General features: G+C 39.6%; 3 protein-coding genes across 8 annotated transcripts; all 3 read right to left on the bottom strand.

Annotated features, from left to right (window-relative positions):
• Positions 1 to 590: 590 nt before the first annotated feature.
• Positions 591 to 3,641, bottom strand: LOC119130615 (CMP-N-acetylneuraminate-beta-galactosamide-alpha-2,3-sialyltransferase 1-like). Of its 3 annotated transcripts, XM_037264473.1 has the most exons (8): positions 3,543 to 3,567; positions 3,377 to 3,449; positions 1,949 to 2,203; positions 1,651 to 1,847; positions 1,379 to 1,546; positions 1,217 to 1,262; positions 1,016 to 1,135; positions 591 to 918 (listed from the first exon to the last, which is right to left on the bottom strand). In XM_037264473.1, exons 3-8 carry the CDS (start codon positions 2,192 to 2,194, stop codon positions 751 to 753), a joined length of 945 nt encoding a protein of 314 aa, XP_037120368.1. In that variant the 5' UTR covers positions 2,195 to 2,203; positions 3,377 to 3,449; positions 3,543 to 3,567; the 3' UTR covers positions 591 to 750. The 3 variants fall into 3 exon arrangements, with proteins under 3 accessions (XP_037120368.1, XP_037120367.1, XP_037120366.1); XM_037264472.1 differs by having other exon boundaries at positions 3,377 to 3,641; XM_037264471.1 differs by lacking the exons at positions 3,377 to 3,449; positions 3,543 to 3,567 and having other exon boundaries at positions 1,949 to 3,369.
• A 1,116-nt stretch (positions 3,642 to 4,757) lies between these two features.
• Positions 4,758 to 10,042, bottom strand: LOC119130578 (CMP-N-acetylneuraminate-beta-galactosamide-alpha-2,3-sialyltransferase 1-like). 2 transcript variants are annotated; one of them, XM_037264425.1, is made up of 7 exons: positions 9,774 to 10,042; positions 7,156 to 7,207; positions 6,551 to 7,070; positions 5,832 to 6,011; positions 5,610 to 5,655; positions 5,409 to 5,531; positions 4,758 to 5,278 (listed from the first exon to the last, which is right to left on the bottom strand). In XM_037264425.1, exons 3-7 carry the CDS (start codon positions 6,745 to 6,747, stop codon positions 5,084 to 5,086), a joined length of 741 nt encoding a protein of 246 aa, XP_037120320.1. In that variant the 5' UTR covers positions 6,748 to 7,070; positions 7,156 to 7,207; positions 9,774 to 10,042; the 3' UTR covers positions 4,758 to 5,083. The 2 variants fall into 2 exon arrangements, with proteins under 2 accessions (XP_037120320.1, XP_037120319.1); XM_037264424.1 differs by having other exon boundaries at positions 6,551 to 7,207; positions 9,774 to 9,836.
• A 333-nt stretch (positions 10,043 to 10,375) lies between these two features.
• LOC119130576 (CMP-N-acetylneuraminate-beta-galactosamide-alpha-2,3-sialyltransferase 2-like) lies at positions 10,376 to 15,300 on the bottom strand. 3 transcript variants are annotated; one of them, XM_037264423.1, is made up of 8 exons: positions 15,152 to 15,300; positions 12,525 to 12,582; positions 12,205 to 12,439; positions 11,920 to 12,107; positions 11,221 to 11,400; positions 10,997 to 11,042; positions 10,797 to 10,919; positions 10,376 to 10,666 (listed from the first exon to the last, which is right to left on the bottom strand). In XM_037264423.1, the coding sequence occupies exons 3-8, from the start codon at positions 12,436 to 12,438 to the stop codon at positions 10,472 to 10,474; spliced, it is 966 nt and encodes a 321-aa protein (XP_037120318.1). In that variant the 5' UTR covers position 12,439; positions 12,525 to 12,582; positions 15,152 to 15,300; the 3' UTR covers positions 10,376 to 10,471. The 3 variants fall into 3 exon arrangements, with proteins under 3 accessions (XP_037120318.1, XP_037120317.1, XP_037120316.1); XM_037264422.1 differs by having other exon boundaries at positions 12,205 to 12,576; positions 15,133 to 15,300; XM_037264421.1 differs by lacking the exon at positions 15,152 to 15,300 and adding an exon at positions 13,746 to 13,893 and having other exon boundaries at positions 12,205 to 12,576.
• Between the last annotated feature and the right edge of the window lie 3,887 nt (positions 15,301 to 19,187).

The following is a 19,187-nucleotide window of genomic DNA, read 5'->3' as shown; positions in this document are numbered from 1 at the left end:
AAGTCGTTTAATATCAAATTTTGCACTTACTAAAAATAGTTTAATTTTGTTCTAAAATGATGGCGTCACGGGACTTTTTTTAATCCGAGATCTGCCTTTTATACTTAGTTTTACATTCAAACTGTATATTAAACAGCTTGATGAAACGTTTAATTCACCACAGAAAGCAGCAATTTTCCGTTTTTAGTTGTAGATAATTACTATTTCAGGGTAATAATTTCTGATGAGTGAAAACGGCAGAATTTAGTAAGACCGCTATTGTAAATTGCACTTCCACATTAAACCGCTAGATGGCAGTGCCCCCATTAAAAACGCTCATATAGAGTTTAAAGAGGCCTATCAATTCATGAGCAGTTCATTAACATACGTTTACGCAGGCATTCCAGGAAGATATCATTTACTCGGATGAACTGTTTGTGATTCTATATTTTCCCGCTGTAAGTGAGATTTTATTCATTTTAAATGTATTCATTTTTAATTCATTTTAATTTTAAATGAATAATTTAAAATCAAATACATTTATTCTGTCAAAATACACGTTTGTTTTGAAAACAAATCCCTATTTGATATTGTAGTTAAAACCATAAAAAAAAGTTTAAAAACTTTTATTTGATATTTTTAGAAGGAAGACAACACTGTTATACAATAAATATATTTACCTTCTATACCTCATATTAAAAACAGGAACTGGATGGAAGGGCATGTAAATAAACCCCAATCAATGTTGAATGAGTGAGAGTCCCAAGCAGGTTACAGTCCTTGAAAAAAACGAATGATCTGCCTCTGATGCAACTCACGAATGACCTCATATTCCTGCATGCCAGGATGAGGTCCAGTTCTCAGTTTTTTGTTTCTCAGGATCTCAAAATAATGGTTCCAATTTCCATCTCTGTCAGCACCAAAGCCAAAAACACTGACCTGATGAGGAAAAACACAATTATAGGTCTCCAGATTTTTTTTTTTTTTTTTTAAACTATATTTCCTAATATGACTGCCACGATAAAGAGCCACCTACGTCATCACAAAGTTGCAAGCTGAGCACCAAGGTCATAAATCCAGTGGATGGATAGCGGCCTCTCTTTTTCAGCCATATTTCATGAACATATTTCAGAAATGCCGGGTTTATGATCATCACCTGTTGAAAGGCAGACTCTTAAAGACACTCAAAAATGAAATAAAGGAGAAATTTGATAATTTATAGGTCAATTAGACTCACCAAGTTCTTGTTGCCAATCCTCTTTGGGTTTTCTTGCCCATTTTCTCTGTTGAAATAATCAGTATAAAACTAGGCCCTCCATTTTTTTTTTTCTTTTTTCAATTTAACATTCCAAGCTATAGAGTGGCAACATGAGTATTGGGTTTCAATGATAACACCTACCGAGGGGCAAAGCTCCTGAGCAGCCAAAGCAGGTCATTTATCTTAAACGGAAAGAACACCAGATGAGTGCTGTTGTCCAAACTGCTGGCGCTCTCTGGATACATGACACGATGAGTTGTCTTGCTGCCAACGTCTGACTCATAGCCCTTTGTGGGCCCGCGGTTCAATCTACAGAAATCATCAGACTGTTATTCAAAGGTCAGAGTTGAACTCAATGGCCGTGCTTGGCCAGAAGCAAGAAAGAAAACGCCAGCGAGGTACAGTCGATTTACCTTATTACCATGTTATGGTGATCGATCAGAGGTCCATAGTGCGATCCTTTGAGATTGCCCGAATTGCCCACCACCGCACAAGTCCTGCAACGGTCAGGCGATGGCTGCTCAACTTGAGGGACGTGCGGAAAAATCGCAAATAGGTTGTTGATAGTTTCATTTAAAAAAACAAAGGAGCGCTGCTCCGTCTGCAATTTCTGAAAAAAAATATGTCGGTTAGTGCAACAGCATTTTGTGAAGGCCAAATTTCACATAATCATAAATATAGAAACAGTAATTGCACACTATGTGCATCTACCTTCCACCAGTTGAAATCATCCTCCGTGGTTGGACTTGGTATGGACAAAAAAGGCTTTGGTGAGGCGTCCATTAGCGATTTAAACTCGTGTGCACCCTCAGCCAAACATTTTTGGCAGCTGCAGACACTGTGCGGCCAGAGCCAATACAAGTTTGGCATATTCCATTTGAATTTATAGTACAAATTGGCAGCAGTGAAACACAGGAGGATAAACAGGAGCCAAGTTGGTCGCAGTCTGGACAACATCTCGTGTGGCTGTGGGAGTGGAAATGTGAACATCATAGAAACCAAGGTGTCACACCCGCTTAAAGTTTTGTGCTTTTCACACAAGCCTAAATAGCTCAAAATTTGTTATGGTGATCCTCAGGGCTCCATTTTAGGCCCACTATTATTCTCTAGATAGCTCAAAATCTGTTATGGTGCTCCTCAGGGCTCCATATTAGGCCCACTATTATTCTCTAGATAGCTAAAAAATTGTTATGGTGCTCCTCAGGGCTCCATTTTAGGCCCACTATTATTCTATAGATAAATAATTTTAATACTGTCTATCCATCAAAATTTCTCCGCGGGAATTTTAATACTGTAATTAAATTAATAATTTGGAGTCATACTCATACTTGGTCATTTCTCCTTTATTGAGCACCTGAATAATTTATGGTGAATGACACTCAAAACCTGTTCTTGAGTCAGTCAAGCGAGGCTTACACAAGCCCAAAAAAAACAACACGGCCATTCAAATTTAGAGCCGCCTGGCATGAGCTTTGCAATCATGCGTCAAATATCTTAGAAGGACAATGGAAGCTTATCTGTAAAAGATGACAACTATTGTTCACTAAATACCAATACAAATGTTAAAGAAAGGTCGGAATTCACCTTGAGACAAGCAACAGGGCGGATGGAACAGCAGCTGGCCATTGTAAGGAACAAAAGTTCTTAATCGTAATTTTGTTGAGCAATATTGTTGAGCTTCTTTGAAAGCGCTTTAGTATTCTGGTAATTGTCTTCCCAGCTGAAGGTTTTTTACTCCTTCGGGATTGTGTTGTTTTTTTATGAAAGCTCCCAAGGGGTGTGCTTTACCTGTTTGTAATGAACGCTACCTGGTTCCCATCCCCACCTGTTCCCAGTTGATAATCACTTTGTTTCCTTGTATTCAGCTTTTGTTTTTAGTTTGACAACGTCATAGCTTGTCGTAGTACCACGGACAGTTCTCAAATAAAATGACATATTTATTCATTTAGGTAAAAAAAGGTAAGACTTTTTCTTTTATCTGCAAACAGTAAACAAAATAGCCTGTGATCAATCCAAGTCTGTTATAGATGTCAATTTGATTTCAATTCATTTCCATGCATGCTTGTAAGGTTTGGTAGAAAAGCGCTAGAACAAAATATTCAACCCACTTCCATCCGCGTCAAGATAAAATATTCTTACCTGCTACCGAGATGAGGTGTGAATCAGCTTGGTCAACTACAGCAGGAAGAGATCAGGTAGAACAGGTAGCTGGCTTAAAGGGGAGGGTCATGTTTTTGTCACCCATCAAAATGAATAGTTTTTTACTCACATTTATTTGTCATACAAGATGCAAGGATGCAATTACCGGAAGAAATCCAGCTTCGTGGGTTCATTTTACAAATCTTGATCCCTGGAACAATAATGGTAGCTGTTGGAATAATTGAGGTTAAGCCTTTGCCTCCCAGACCTGGGGGGGCTCATCTTTTACGAGTTGAACTCCTTTAAAGTTGAACGAAGTTCTTTCTATCTAGTTCCAGGGATGCCCTTTGAACCCCTATCAATTTTATGTATCCTTTCTGTCCTTTTCTTTTTCTCTCTGTTACTGTAAGAGGTCTTCACTAGCAATGAGCAGAGCTCCTTTGCACAGGCAAAATGTTCTTTATTTAGATCAAACTTTTGTCATTTTAGTTAACTGTAGCTTTGATTCAGATTGTTGTTGATCTGAACTGTTTTTCTTTGTTAACTGTTTAAAGTAGTTGCATATAAGTTATCCCATATTTACTTAATGTTTAAGAAACTGCATACCAGTTACCTCGTATTTACTTAATGTGTGTTGAAGTGTTTAGGGCTAGTTCCTCATTATTGTGTGTTGTTGGTTTACCAAGAAGATAAACTTAGCAAAGGTTTAGTTGCATTGTTGCACAGGAAAACGGCATTCAACATGCTTCAAGTTATCTGATCACAGTCCAGGATGAGTCAGCCAACCACGGAGAAGACAGTCGGTCGAGGAAACAGGACAGACTCTGCAATTCCAGTGCTGGGGTCACGGGCGGACAATTAAAGGCTCAATCACACCGCACTACGTTCCTTAGCTCATCAGCGTTGCTCCAGCCACAATCTCCCCTCCCTTTAGTGTAGCAACGTGTGGTTTAATGTCTGATGGTACTTAGACCTGACAGTAGCCTTAAGGTGTGGATGTAAAGCATTCATGTAATGTTGAATTTCAAAATAATAGCGGGTCATGTCATGTTATCTGAGAGTACATCTCATTTTGAGCACAAAAGATTTAAAACAACTCATTTGAAATTGCACGGCAACTATGTGAGGTTTAGTTTTGGATAATTTGGAAACATTTAAAATAATCCTGCCTTTTGTTGTGTCACATTCATTAAATGTTCAGTCTCATAATTAGAAACAATTACTCTACCTGGTCAAAAAGAGTTTTGGAATTTGTGCCCTGAAGCTGTAAGAAACATTCACCGGCAGTTAAATAAAGCAGACTTTGACTTATCCTTAGCAAAAGTATTTTTTTCTTCGCACTCAAGATGGCAGCAGCATCACACATCATATCAGATTCTTTGCAGTCATTTGGTGGCACTGTTAAATTTTGTTTGCAAACTGAAAGTAATTCCCACAGAAGAGCAACAAAGGACAATTTATTAGGCACAGTCATGTTTTGCGCTCTCATGATGTTTGTAAGTTTTGCTGAGTACAAATGATTTAAAAAAAAAAAAAAAAAAATCTATGAAAAAAAAATTCACATTTTCTAGAAATCTTTTTTTTTTTTTTAGCAAGAACTGAACGAAATTACATTAATTGTATTTCCTTTTATTTTAATCTAAAAAACAAGAACAGCAGCAACATACATTTATACATTTAGCTTTGAAAAAAATGATCCACTGTGTTTCACATTGGCAAATCTTTTGTGATTGGAGAAGATTTTTTAAAGAAATTAATTTTTTTGCGTGCAGCCAGTTGTTCGATCATGAAATACTCCCGTTTCCCATCGTGCAATCCAGTTCCAAAATTTTTATATTTGTATTTCTCCCAGTAGTGACTCCAGTTTCCATCACTGTCTGCTCCGAAACCAAACACACTCACCTGTCAAGACAATATAGCAGCAATTTTAAATTAGTTGACAAATAAAAAGTATTTTCTGCTCTAAATGATCAGATCTGTGCCGTTGCAGGATTTATTTTTAGAACTGGTTAAATATTAAGAAAACGGTCACCTCTTCACACATGTGTAGAGCAAGAATGACGGCCAAGAAGCCCGTGGAAGGATAGTTGTTGTCTCTCTTCCCCATCCATTTGTGATAAACATATGCAATGAAACCTGGATTGACCACCATCACCTTTTTATAAAATAAAAAAAAAAAACCTTTCTGATTATACACGTTAAATATGGAACGGCTTTTGAAATCAATACTCACTAGGTTCTTGTTGGCCTGAATTTTATACGGACCTATGTTACCTATCCTGGTGAATACAACACAAACAAGAAAATATGATTTTTTTTTGCTATCTTAGACATTTATATACATCGGGAATGGTTGGAGTTGGCATAAAATGAGAAGGGAATCGCTTTTATTAACAATTCATTTTATCGATAAATCTCATGCAAATTTCGATCAGAAGATAATAATTTGACTCACGTTTTGACGTAACCTGTCGTAAAGGCTTCTTGTAACCACACCAGGTCCATGAAGTTGTAAGGGGTCAGCACAAGATGAGTGATGTTGTCTAAGTTTTGGGCACTCTCTGGATACATGAGACGATGAGTCGTTTTGGTGCCCACGTCTTCTTCATGGGATTTGATTTGACCCCGGTTCATTCTGTGTAAATCAGTTAGGGTATTTGTTCAGTACAAAGCATTTTTTTTTTCTTCAACTGTAATCACGACTTGCATTGGAGTATTTCAAGCAAGATCCAAAACCATACATCATAGATCAGATGACAATATGGAAAAATAATTTCATTAAAGGATTTAAAGCAATATGTCATATATTCTTTATCCTCACAATAGAACAGCTCATTTTAGTGTTGATGAGCTGAGAGGAACTGAAACATCTCAATGCAGCTTCACTTTGAATTCAATTGTGATGTAGACAGGGCTTTCCCCCGCACACCAGACTTGGTGACAAAAACATTTTAGTTTTTTTTTCCAATTGTATTTAATTATTATGATTGTATGCTTTTATAAGTGCCATTTTTTCCCTCCTTAAAATACACACTCCTATAATTTTTGATATTATGGTACGGATTAATGGGATCCCTATTCATTTCAATTGGCATAGACGATTTAAGAGGTAAAAGCTCAGATATGCAGGTGTCCGAAATGAAAAAGATTCTGCAGTATTTGTATCTGATTTACCTCATCACCATATCATGGCTATCTATGAGTCGTCCATAACGAGAGCCTTTCAAATTTGGAGAATTGCCCACCACTGCACACTTCCTCCAGCGCTCCGGTCTCTTGGAGATGGCCGGAAATGTCTTCACCAAGCTTTCCACTACTGTCTGGTAGGAATCCAAGGTCTGCTTTTCACTCGGCTGCAATGTCTGATGCATGAACACATACAGGTTAGATGAGATGAGCTGAGCCTGCAAATGTGATGATTGTAAATTTCAAGTCCAGTGACAAACTGGCCGTACTCGCCTTCCACCAGTCAAAAACTTCCAATGAAGGATTGTTTGTCCCGTTTAGAAACGGTTCGACCGATTCGTCAAAGCGGCGCATGAACTCGGCGTCATCCTCTCCTTGAAGACTTTGGTACAAAAAGTACTCTGACGATGAATAGCTCAAAAACAGCAATGTGATGGTGCCGGTTAGCAGCACCGCTAGCACCACTTTGAGCCTCGTCTTGGTAATTATGACCGGACATGAAATCATTCTGTCAATTGCAGATGATAGTTATCATTCAAAAAAGATATTATTTTGAAGAATTTGAAATATGTTTGAGATATTTGATCATGCACTTTTTGTAGTGCTCATCTTCATTAGGTGCAATGATGATTTGAAGCAGTGCACCTGCAAAAAAAAAACACAACAAGATGTAATACAGGGTGGTATGGTGACTCACTGGTTAGGACAACTGTGGAGTTAGTAGCATCATGCCTTCTTGTTTTTACTTTTTCTATTATTTACTTGAATGTTTTGTTTGTCCGTGGCACTTCCAGCCGCGGAGGTGGAAGAGAGCTCCATAGAATAGGACCGGGCGTGCGTAAAAGCCATGTCCGAGCCCCATCCACCGTCCCCGGACAGCCACCCGGCCGTGCGCCGGCCCCCGACTTCCATCCACGGAGGTGAAAGAGAGCTCCGTAGAGTAGGACCGGGCGTGCGTAAAAGCCATAATAGTTTTTCAAACCTTCTGTGTCACTCCAAATCCTTAAATCCTTCAAACTCTTCGTCTTAGAAACAAAGCCGCTAATGATGCCGGTAGTACGTGGGGCCCTTCGTCATCTTTGTCATCCCGTGATGACCGTCCTTTATGTAAACAACCGCCGCGCCGCGCCGCGCCGCGCTGCTGACGTCACTTGAAATTCAAATTACAGTAATCCCTTGCTACATCGCGGTTCGTTTATCGCGGTTTCACTTTTATTTTTTTTAAATTTTTGAACATTTATGAAAAAATTCACATATAAGTCGCTCCTCTATATAAGTTGCCCCCCCACCCAAACTATGAAAAAAAACGCGACCTATAGTCCGAAAATTACGGTGTGTGAAACGCAATTTCGATCTCTGTGTGTCTTGACATGTGAAGAAATTGACATTAAAGCAGACTTTGACTTTGCTGTCAAATGGCTATTCTGCTGAACCAGCAACTGGAGCTCTTCATAAAATAGACAACATCATAAATTAAGAACATTATGTGGAAATACTAAGGCAACATCTCAAGACATCATTCGGGAAGCCAAAACTTGGGCGCAACTTTCTTCTGGTATGGCGCCGTAAGTGGGTGCCTCCCAGCAGTGTTCTCTCTTTTCCTCTTTATTTCCTTCTTTTCTCCTTTTTCTTCCTGTCTTTTTGTCCATTCGGCGATGCTGGTGCCTTCTACCGCACCTCGGTATCTCTTCGGATCGGATGTTTTTTGTTTATTTTTTTCTTCGTGGGACCGGGATCATCGGTCGAGGCCGGCGTAACTCTACGACGGCTTCCTGCTTATCCGGCCAGTGATGACCGGGTCCCTCGCCTTGGCCTTGCAGCCGCGACCCCTGTGGGGAGTCCGCTCCCTCGTGCTCGTCGGAACCAACGACTTTCGCCATGCTATCCCCGTGGTGACCATCTGCACGTGCACCCGACTGGGTGCCCAGGACGCTGCTCACACGCTTGCCTGCTTTGTGATGTTTTTCACCGATTCACGACCACGGTCCATTGGGCGCCGTTGAACTGGACTGCCCTTACACCTGTCTATGGACCCCGTGGAGGCTATTTTGTGTGTTTTGGGGTGTTCTCTTGTATTGAGGGGTGCTGGTTGGCCGCTGTTACTTTTTTTCCTTTGTCTTTTAGCTTTGTTGGCTTTTATCTTGTGCACTTTCTGACTTTCTTTGTGGCGCCGTTGTGTGGCAGCCTTATGAGAGCCTATTGAGTTGCGCTCATGCCATCTGTGTGTCTTTTGTATACCCACTCTGTGGTGAGGATACTGCTGGGGCCAGAATTTCCCCACCCCTGGGGATCAATAAATATTCAATATTCAATCAAAAAAAAAAAGAATTTTGCCCCACAGTGTATATACACAAAACGGAAGGGATTTTGTAAATTGCCACTATATATATACCGTAATTTTCGGACTATAAGTCGCGGTTTTTTTCATAGTTTGGGTGGGGGGGCGACTTATACTCAGGAGCGATTTATATACATATATATGTTTTTTTTTCACTTTTTTGGGCATTTTATGGCTGGTGCGACTTATACTCCGGTGCGACTTATAGTCCGAAAATTACGGTAGTCAAAGTCTTCAAAGTCTGCTTTATTGTCAATTTCTTCACATGCCAAGACACACAAAGAAATCGAAATTACGTTCCCACTATCCCACGGTGACAAGACATAGTACACAATATACATACAAGTAAACCACACAAACAAATAAAAACAAGAAGGCACAAACAATGAGTATGTATATATTCTTTTATAAACTCTGCGGTATGAATGCAGGAATCAATAAAGTTTCTATCTATCTATCCATCCATCCATCCATTTTCTGAACCGCTTAGTCCCCACGGGGGTCGCGGGTGTGCTGGAGCCTATCCCAGCCGTCATCGGGCAGTAGGCGGGGGACACCCTGAACCGGTTGCCAGACAATCGCAGGGCACACAGGGACAAACAACCATTTGCACTCGCACTCACACCTAGGGACAATTTGGAGTCTTCAATCGGCCTACCAAGCATGTTTTTGGGATGTGGGAGGAAACCGGAGTGCCCGGAGAAAACCCACGCGGGAGAACATGCAAACTCCACACAGGGAGGGCCGGAGGTGGAATCGAACCCACACCCTCCTAACTGTGAGGCGGACGTGCTACCCAGTGCCCCACCGAGCCGCCTTCTATCTATCTAAAAAGTAATTTTTAAAATAATTGCACAATAGAGATCTTCCTACCTGTGTTATAAGTCCGTCCCGTCCTACAAGCAACTGTTTAAAGGAAACAGTTCTGAGAGTTGAACTATTTTAGGAAGAGGAGTGGCAACATCAAAGAAAATATTTGTTTTCATCTTTATATTCCTATTGGCCGCCGGGCAACCCCATATTTTTTTTAAGGATTTTTTTCAAGATGCACAGAATATTAGGTTATATTATATTAAATACACTGAGACTTAGAAAAGAAACTGGAATTAAAAGTGGAATGTCAGGTGCTGGGTGGAGCTTAAAACATGTTCTGCCACTCATAGTAGTCATTCCATTATAATTATTTTCCTATTTGATAAAACATCAGTCTCTTGTAAATTCTGTTCAAGCACTCCGGTTTCCTCCCACATCCCAAAAACATGCTTGGTAGGCCGATTGAAGACACCAAATTGTCCCTAGGTATGAGTGCGAGTGCAAATGGTTGTTTGTCCCTGTGTGCCCTGCGATTGTCTGGCAACCGGTTCAGGGTGTCCCCCGCCTACTGCCCGATGACGGCTGGGATAGGCTCCAGTACGCCCGCGACCCCCGTGGGGACTAAGCGGTTCGGAAAATGGATGGATGGATGGATGGATGGATGTATTTCCTCATATTTTAATCTAAAAAACAAGAACAGCAGCAACATACATTTATACATTTAGCTTTGAAAAAAATAAAAAATGATCCACTGTGTTTCACATTGGCAAATCTTTTGTGATTGGAGAAGATTTTTTAAAGAAATTAATTTTTTTGCGTGCAGCCAGTTGTTCGATCATGAAATACTCCCGTTTCCCATAGTGCAATCCAGTTCCAAGATTTTTACGTTTGTATTTCTCCCAGTAGTGACTCCAGTTTCCATCACTGTCTGCTCCGAAACCAAACACACTCACCTGTCAAGACAATATAGCAGCAATTTTAAATTGGTTGACAAATAAAAAGTATTTTCTGCTCTAAATGATCAGATCTGTGCCGTTGCAGGATTTATTTTTAGAACTGGTTAAATATTAAGAAAACGGTCACCTCTTCACACATGTGTAGAGCAAGAATGACGGCCAAGAAGCCCGTGGAAGGATAGTTGTCGTCTCTCTTCCCCATCCATTTGTGATAAACATATGCAATGAAACCTGGATTGACCACCATCACCTTTTTATAAAATAAAAAAAAAAAACTTTCTGATTATACACGTTAAATATGGAACGGCTTTTGAAATCAATACTCACTAGGTTCTTGTTGGCCTGAATTTTATACGGACCTATGTTACGTATCCTGGTGAATACAACACAAACAAGAAAATGTGATTTTTTTTTTTGCTATCTTAGACATTTATATACATCGGGAATGGTTGGAGTTGGCATAAAATGAGAAGGGAATCGCTTTTATTAACAATTCATTTTATCGATAAATCTCATTCAAATTTCGATCAGAAGATAATAATTTGACTCACGTTTTGACGTAACCTGTCGTAAAGGCTTTTTGTAACCACACCAGGTCCATGATCTTGTAAGGGGTCAGCACAAGATGAGTGATGTTGTCTAAGTTTTGGGCACTCTCTGGATACATGAGACGATGAGTCGTTTTGGTGCCCACGTCTTCTTCATAGGATTTGATTTGACCCCGGTTCATTCTGTGTAAATCAGTTAGGGTATTTGTTCAGTACAAAGCATATTTCTTTTTTTTCTTTAACTGTAATCACGACTTGCATTGGAGTCTTTCAAGCAAGATCCAAAACCATACATCATAGATCAGATGACAATATGGAAAAATAATTTCATTAAAGCAATATGTCATATATTCTTTACAGCTAATTTTAGTGTTGATGAGCTGAGAGGAACTGAAACATCTCAATGCAGCTTCACTTTGAATATAATTGTGATGTAGACAGGGCTTTCCCCCGCACACCAGAATTGGTGACAAAAACATTTTAGTTTTTTTTTTCAATTGTATTTAATTATTATGATTGTATGCTTTTATAAGTGCCATTTTTTCCCTCCTTAAAATACACACTCCTATAATTTTGATATTATGGTACGGATTAATGGCATCCCTATTCATTTCAATTGGCATAGACGATTTAACAGGTAAAAGCTCAGATATGCAGGTGTCCAAAATGAAAACGATTCTGCAGTATTTGTATCTGATTTACCTCATCACCATATCATGGCTATCTATCAGTCGTCCATAATGAGAGCCTTTCAAATTTGGAGAATTGCCCACCACTGCACACTTCCTCCAGCGCTCCGGTCTCTTGGAGATGGCCGGAAATGTCTTCACCAAGCTTTCCACTACTGTCTGGTAGGAATCCAAGGTCTGCTCTTCAATCGGCTGCAATGTCTGATGCATGAACACATACAGGTTAGATGAGATGAGCTGAGCCTGCAAATGTGATGATTGTAAATTTCAAGTCCAGTGACAAACTGGCCCTACTCGCCTTCCACCAGTCAAAAACTTCCAATGAAAGATTGTTTGTCCCGTTTTGAAACGGTTCGACCGATTCGTCAAAGCGGCGCATGAACTCGGCGTCATCCTCTCCTTGAAGACTTTGGTACAAAAAGTACTCTGACGATGAATAGCTCAAAAACAGCAATGTGATGGCGCCGGTTAGCAGCACCGCTAGCACCACTTTGAGCCTCGTCTTGGTAATTATGACCGGACATGAAATCATTCTGTCAATTGCAGATGATAGTTATCATTCAAAAAAGATATTATTTTGAAGAATTTGAAATATGTTTGAGATATTTGATCATGCACTTTTTGTAGTGCTCATCTTCATTAGGTGCAATGATGATTTGAAGCAGTGCACCTGCAAAACAAAAACACAACAAGATGTAATACAGGGTGGTATGGTGACTCACTGGTTAGGACAACTGTGGAGTTAGTAGCATCATGCCTTCTTGTTTTTACTTTTTCTATTGTTTACTTGAATGTTTTGTTTGTCCGTGGCACTTCCAGCCGCGGAGGTGGAAGAGAGCTCCATAGAATAGGACCGGGCGTGCGTAAAAGCCATGTCCGAGCCCCATCCACCGTCCCCGGACAGCCACCCGGCCGTGCGCCGGCTCCCGACTTCCATCCACGGAGGTGAAAGAGAGCTCCGTAGAGTAGGACCGGGCGTGCGTAAAAGCCATAATAGTTTTTCAAACCTTCTGTGTCACTCCAAATCCTTAAATCCTTCAAACTCTTCGTCTTAGAAACAAAGCCGCTAATGATGCCGGTAGTACGTGGGGCCCTTCGTCATCGTCGTCATCCCGTGATGACCGTCCTTTATATAAACAACCGCCGAGCCGCGCCGCGCTGCTGACGTCACTTGAAATTCAAATTACAGTAATCCCTTGCTACATCGCGGTTTCACTTTTTTTTTTTTACATTTTTGAAAATCTATGAAAAAATTCACATATAAGTCGCTCCTCTGTATAAGTTGCCCCCCCACCCAAACTGAAAAAAAACGCGACCTATAGTCCAAAAATTACGGTATATATATATATATATATATATACACCAACTGCAACTGGAGCTCTTCATAAAATAGACAACATCATAAATTAAGAACATTATGTGGAAATACTAAGGCAACATCTCAAGACATCATTCGGGAAACCAAAACTTGGGCGCAAAAAAAAAAGAATTTTGCCCCACAGTGTATATACACAAAACGGAAGGGATTTTGTAAATTGCCACTATTACGTTCCCACTATCCCACGGTGACAAGACATAGTACACAATATACATACAAGTAAACAACACAAAAAAATAAAAACAAGAAGGCACAAACAATGAATAAATAAGAATGATGAATAAATAATAAATAAACAAATAACAATAAATAAGAGGAGCAAAAATGGAGCAAGTGTGCATACAGCAGATATATATATATATTCTTTTATAAACTCTGCGGTATGAATGCAGGAATCAATAAAGTTTCTATCTATCTAAAAAGTAATTTTTTAAATAATTGCACAATAGAGATCTTCCTACCTGTGTGACAAGTCCGTCCCGTCCTACAAGCAACTGTTTAAAGGAAAGAGTTCTGAGAGTTAAACTATTTTTTGGGGGCAGGAAGAGGAGTGGCAACAACAAAGAAAATATTTGTTTTCATCTTTATATTCCCTATTGACCGCCAGGCAACCCCATATTTTTTTAAGGATTTTTTTCAAGATGCACAGAATATTAGGTTATATTATATTAAATACACTGAGACTTAGAAAAGAAACTGGAATTAAAAGTGGAATGTCAGTTGCTGGGTGGAGCTTAAAACATGTTCTGCCACTCACAGTAGTATCTCACCGAACGTCAATCTAACCCACAAGTCAGTGTAAATTTGGTTCTGGCCACCAAAACATCTTTGCAATTGTTGTATTAAGTTCATTTTGTTTTTACTTGTTAATCGCGGCAGTACAAACCGAAACATGTCAGGTAATGCAACCTAAAATAATTTTTTGAGATAAAAGAACCAGTGAAGTGATCTTTGCAATTGTTCAAACGAAGTCTCTTCAAAATGGTCTTTTTTCCAGAGGCTGTATTTTAACCACTGGTGTTCCTCAGAGCTCATTACCAGAGATCCTGTTTTTTTTTTATCCCCTTGTGTGGTTTCCCCTGGCAGTTCTCGACTCTTGTTTGTTGTTTTCTATTTGTTCTTGAATTTCGAATGTCACTGTCAAAGCCATTAATAACAATTGTCAGCTTAAACTGATCTGACAGTCATTCCATTATAATTCTTTTCCTATTTGATAAAACATCAGTCTCTTGTAAATTCTGTTCAAGCCGCAACAGTGTTAGATTGCCCAAATAAAGAACATATTGACTGTAAACACACAAAGAGGTGTGTCTTGTGGCATTCGGCATGATGTGTGTTTGTAATGTGTTCTGGTCAAACTAGTTTACAAGGACAATGGTGAGTCTAAAGTGCCACATTTAAAGCGATAAAAATGATTCACGGCGGGATTATACTGGTGCTACTCCCGCTTGCGACACTATTTTTTTATGCCCTATTAGTATTTTTTTTTTTTTTGCTTCCCAGTGGGTGGTTGGCAGGAGGTTGGGTCATGTTGCATGCTTGTTATTTATTAATTCATCTCAAATCCAAGGGAAGATCTTAGACTGCGTCCTGGTGCAGCCCAAGGCGTGAATTAACTTGTGTATCGTTGATACTGCAGACACTTTGGTGTCCGTGCCAGAAAGCCCAAAAGGAAAACGTGAAATATACAACATGGATGCTGCAGGAGCGGTGAAAAAAAAAATACAATGAATAAAATATCAACATTCCGGTATATGATCCATAAACAATGTGTGCTACTGAAATTTGACTCACTTCTGTAGTGTTTGTTTTAACACCCATCCATACAACATTTAGAATGTTTCTTACCTGGAAGGCATCACAGGTTGCTCTGAAGGACTCCATTATTTTGTATTAGTACATGTTTACAAGATCCTTTAAAGTTGTTGAGTGATGACTTGTTTTTCGACAACTTTGGCAGCAGCAGAGGCTCATCCGTTTAAGTGGTAGACCTCGATTAATTCTGTCTGATCTACGGCGAGCTGGCTGAGCGGCGTTGTTCATTTGCATAGGTGTGACACATGAGAAGGTCGGAAAAAAATATTTGTCTAGTCAGAATGAATGCATGATGGAAGCAAGGTGAGGGCATTCTCACTTGAGAAGATGCAACTGGTATGAGCCAAACACTTTGGCGAAATTGATTGTGATTATTGACTATTAGGAAATAAAAATATAAATATAAATATAAATATATATAAATTAAATATAAATTAAATATAAATATAAATAATGATAATAATAAAACTAGAAATAGAAATAAATATAAAAATAAAATGAAAATGAAAAATAAAAATAATGTTATCATCTTAAAACTTAATTTGTAACTCAAATATTCTTGCCTACAGGAAACCAGAGCAGGACAGAAAAGTACTGGCATTCTTGTTTAACCAGAACTGTTCCACTAGTTGCCTCACGCACACATACAAGGTAGTTGCGTGTGACTGCCTCTTATGAAGTCTGAAATTGATAAAAGGAACAGACAAGAAGCGGATCGTTGGCATCCTCTGAAGCGCTAAAGGCTTCCTCTTCCCCTTTTTGGGCACAAAAGTGTCTCTGGGTGTGTTAGTTTCTTATCTCTGTTCGCTGCATGTATGTTAAACTGCAATTTTATAGGATAACCAGACATTTATTGGAAAATGAAAGTGACATCTGCTCACCCAACATAGAGCCCTCATTGGACCATTTCGCTCTAAACGATAGTCATAAAAAGTGACATCTGCTCACCCAACACAGAGACCTCATTTGACCTTTTCGCTGTAAACGATAGTCATAAAAACATACACATACATAAGCTCACCAAAATGTCAGTGTGGTGTACCACAAGGTGGTGTTCTAAGCCCAAGGCCATTTGTGTTTTGCAGTAGTGATCCAAGTTTATAGTCAGGGCGTAATTAATTCAAGTTGAATTCACTGCATGTGGTTTTTGATAGTCGTCAAGAGTTTATAACAATCTCTAGTCAAATGATAAATTACCGGTATTGTAAATATAAATGACTTTGTAATGGATTACAAGAAAAATGAGTCCATCTTTTTTTACTGTAAGTCAACAACTTCCCTGACATTCTCGACTGTAATCAGCATTCCATGAATAAATCAAAAATGAGCTCCAATTAAGCGGAGGTTTCAGCTGTTGAGCAATAACGAGATGCTAATGAAGAGCGCCAATCTTACGCTGAGACCCGGTGATTGCTTTTACACTTCAGCCGCTTCACCGTTTTTGTCCTCTGACACGCTTGGCGGGCTTATCGGTGCCGTTTGGTCAAGGGAAGTCTTGGCTAATTACGCTCAAATCCCACCCGACGTCTGTTTGTGCCGATAATTGCCTATGCTGCACTTTCACCCTCGCCAATTGTTCAATTTCAATTGGAATTTTTAATAGCCTATTTAGTTGGGGAATGCGGTAACGTGAGAAGATGATCGTTTGTAAGTCGGAACACATCTGACAAACAAGACTTGGCAATATCTTTAAGTATTAAGAGTTGGATTAGAATATAAGTGGATCGGGAATGTAATGGTGGGATGCCTAATTGATATTTACATTACCAGTTATTTAAATATAAGCATGAATGAGGTAGCTACTAAAAGCATCACTAGAAACATCATTCACGTCGGTTTATAATGGATACATTTACCGAGTAATATTTTATGGAGTGTATTATATATCAATTGTTCCCTCAGTCTGTTCCAGTTTCCGCTAATAGTTTAGCTTGGGGGGTGAAATGTTAATGCGTCATCACTCCATCAGAAAAAAAGGCCTCCCAGCGTTGTTGACATTTGCAAATGACAAGATGAATATCGCCACTAAAAAAAAAAAGCGCATTTACTGACAGCGTGATTGATGCCTTCAAATATAAATAGGCGATATTTAAGAATATTAATTAAAGTGTTTTTTGTATTTTGATGCGTGCAAGGCAGCGAAAGCTTCGATATAAATTTGCATGTCTAGATGTGTTTTAATTAAATGGCTGACAGGAGGTCATGCCGTGAAGTTTTTTTTTTTTTTGCGCGGTATCAAAGTGATGACAAACCTCCCCTTTTACTTATTAAGAAAGTTTCAAGTTACCGTAATTTTCGGACTATAAGTCGCGTTTTTTTTTCATAGTTTGGGTGGGGGGGCGACTTATACTCAGGAGCGACTTATATACATATATATGGTTTTTTTCACTTTTTTGGGCATTTTATGGCTGGTGCGACTTATACTCCGGTGCGACTTATAGTCCGAAAATTACGGTATTAAGAGGGAGAACTTTGAAAGTCGGTGTTTAATTCATGCGTCCCTGCAGTGATTTCATCTCATTGAACATTTGCTTCATTTAACCGACACGTCTCTCCTCTGTGTAAGCCTCATCAGATTAATTTTAAAAAATGAGACCTTGTTTTTTTTTTTTTTAAAAGCAAAGTACTTGCTGACTTTTCCAGACATAAATCCAAAGGGGATTCGGTTAATGCTCGTTTGGAAAACATGCGGCCTCGTCTTAAAATATACGAGCCTTCCAGCGAGTCCCGCCTATACAAACTTTGAATTACAGCCGCGCGCGTCTTTCTCATCTTAACTTCCTACCTATCATCAAGTATAGCATATTTCGGATTTTTGACTTGGAGCCACGCGAGTGTGTTGCCGTTTCTGCCAGTTTATTTCCAGCAACTTGCAATTGGGGATAATGTTTAGTGGCATCCAGAAAAGGAACGTTATTGTTCTGCTGTCAAATTGCTAGCTTAGTTTGGTGCACTGACCTTAACTTGCGGACGTTGACCTTTTACAATTTTGATAGCATAAGCAAAATGTTTTCTCTTCACTCGTGCTGCACGCTGAGGTCCCATTAACAGATTATAGCGACAACAGTGAAAGTGGGCCGCACGCGCTAGCGCAACCCCGGAGAATAGGGCCTGCCACTTTAACATCGCTGTCGCATCGGATTAAGGAAGACTGAAGGTAGACGCTGGCTCCTCGGGCTGCCGAGATGACAGGAGCATACACGATGTGCCTCGGGAGGTCAGAGCTGATCTGAAATGAAATGCACTTAGTGAAATAACCTTTTCAACTTTGGCTCGGACGCTAATTTTGTCTGCCACATACAATCGAGTTCATTTTTCCGGATGTGAGCGCCAGAGTCATAAATGACCATGTGCAAAGATGCCAAGACACTCATGAATATGTTAATCGGTACTATTATCTCTCCTGATCGCTGCTCTCTCAAGTTATTACCTTCATTTATTTCTTTTTTTTACACCTCAAATTGTGTTTTAAAAGAGTGACTCTATTTAATCATTAAGCTGTTTGCGGCGTGATTTGTTTATTCTGCCTTTTAATGGATGATTAATTCTGGCGCAACCTTGGAACAAAACAGCTGTTGTTTTCCTCCCGCCCCCCCCAAAAAAAGTTCAGCACTAGCCTAAGGAAATAATCATCCATCCATTTTGCAAAAATCAAAGCACCCCCCCCCCCTGTGGTGACTTGTAGGCAGGCAAAATCCTCCAGACTGTGAAGTGTTTAATTGAATATTTTCATCTCCAGAGGTGGAAGCCATTATAAACACCCGTCCTTCTGTCTTCCATCACATCCACAACTATACCTCTTCTCGAGAAAAATCTTGATGAAATGGATCCTTCTCTGTCTTTTTTGGACCTTCAGTTTTGCAAGCTTCCACAGCAGCCAAGTCCCCAGTGAGCAATGATTCATGATCCGGTAGCTGGCTGTGCCAGAATGAGGTCATCTACATAGATGACTCCATCACTTCAGACAGCAAAGGGCAAAATAGATATTTTCTTGATACTCTTCTCTCCGTGCTTTATCCTGTAACGCCGCTTATCGTGAGTCACCACTTTTTTTTTCCTGCTGCTTCTGCTGTTTAAGCAAAAATAAA

Source organism: Syngnathus acus, chromosome 11 (assembly GCF_901709675.1).
Source record: "Syngnathus acus chromosome 11, fSynAcu1.2, whole genome shotgun sequence".
Lineage (NCBI taxonomy): Eukaryota > Metazoa > Chordata > Actinopteri > Syngnathiformes > Syngnathidae > Syngnathus > Syngnathus acus.
This window is presented reverse-complemented; position numbering and strand designations above follow the sequence as displayed.

Coding starts and splice junctions, on each gene's coding strand:
- LOC119130615 (XM_037264471.1), bottom strand. CDS start 2,230: ATGATGTTCACATTTCCACTCCCACAGCCACACGAGATGTTGTCCAGA. Junction 1,547..1,650: donor CACCATAACATGGTAATAAG/GTAAATCGACTG, acceptor TGATTTCTGTAG/ATTGAACCGCGGGCCCACAA. Junction 1,136..1,216: donor GGATTGGCAACAAGAACTTG/GTGAGTCTAATT, acceptor GCCTTTCAACAG/GTGATGATCATAAACCCGGC.
- LOC119130578 (XM_037264425.1), bottom strand. CDS start 6,747: ATGCATCAGACATTGCAGCCGAGTGAAAAGCAGACCTTGGATTCCTAC. Junction 5,656..5,831: donor ACGACAGGTTACGTCAAAAC/GTGAGTCAAATT, acceptor TGTATTCACCAG/GATAGGTAACATAGGTCCGT. Junction 5,532..5,609: donor TTCAGGCCAACAAGAACCTA/GTGAGTATTGAT, acceptor TTTTATAAAAAG/GTGATGGTGGTCAATCCAGG.
- LOC119130576 (XM_037264422.1), bottom strand. CDS start 12,438: ATGATTTCATGTCCGGTCATAATTACCAAGACGAGGCTCAAAGTGGTG. Junction 10,920..10,996: donor TTCAGGCCAACAAGAACCTA/GTGAGTATTGAT, acceptor TTTTATAAAAAG/GTGATGGTGGTCAATCCAGG. Junction 10,667..10,796: donor CTCTACACATGTGTGAAGAG/GTGACCGTTTTC, acceptor TTGTCTTGACAG/GTGAGTGTGTTTGGTTTCGG.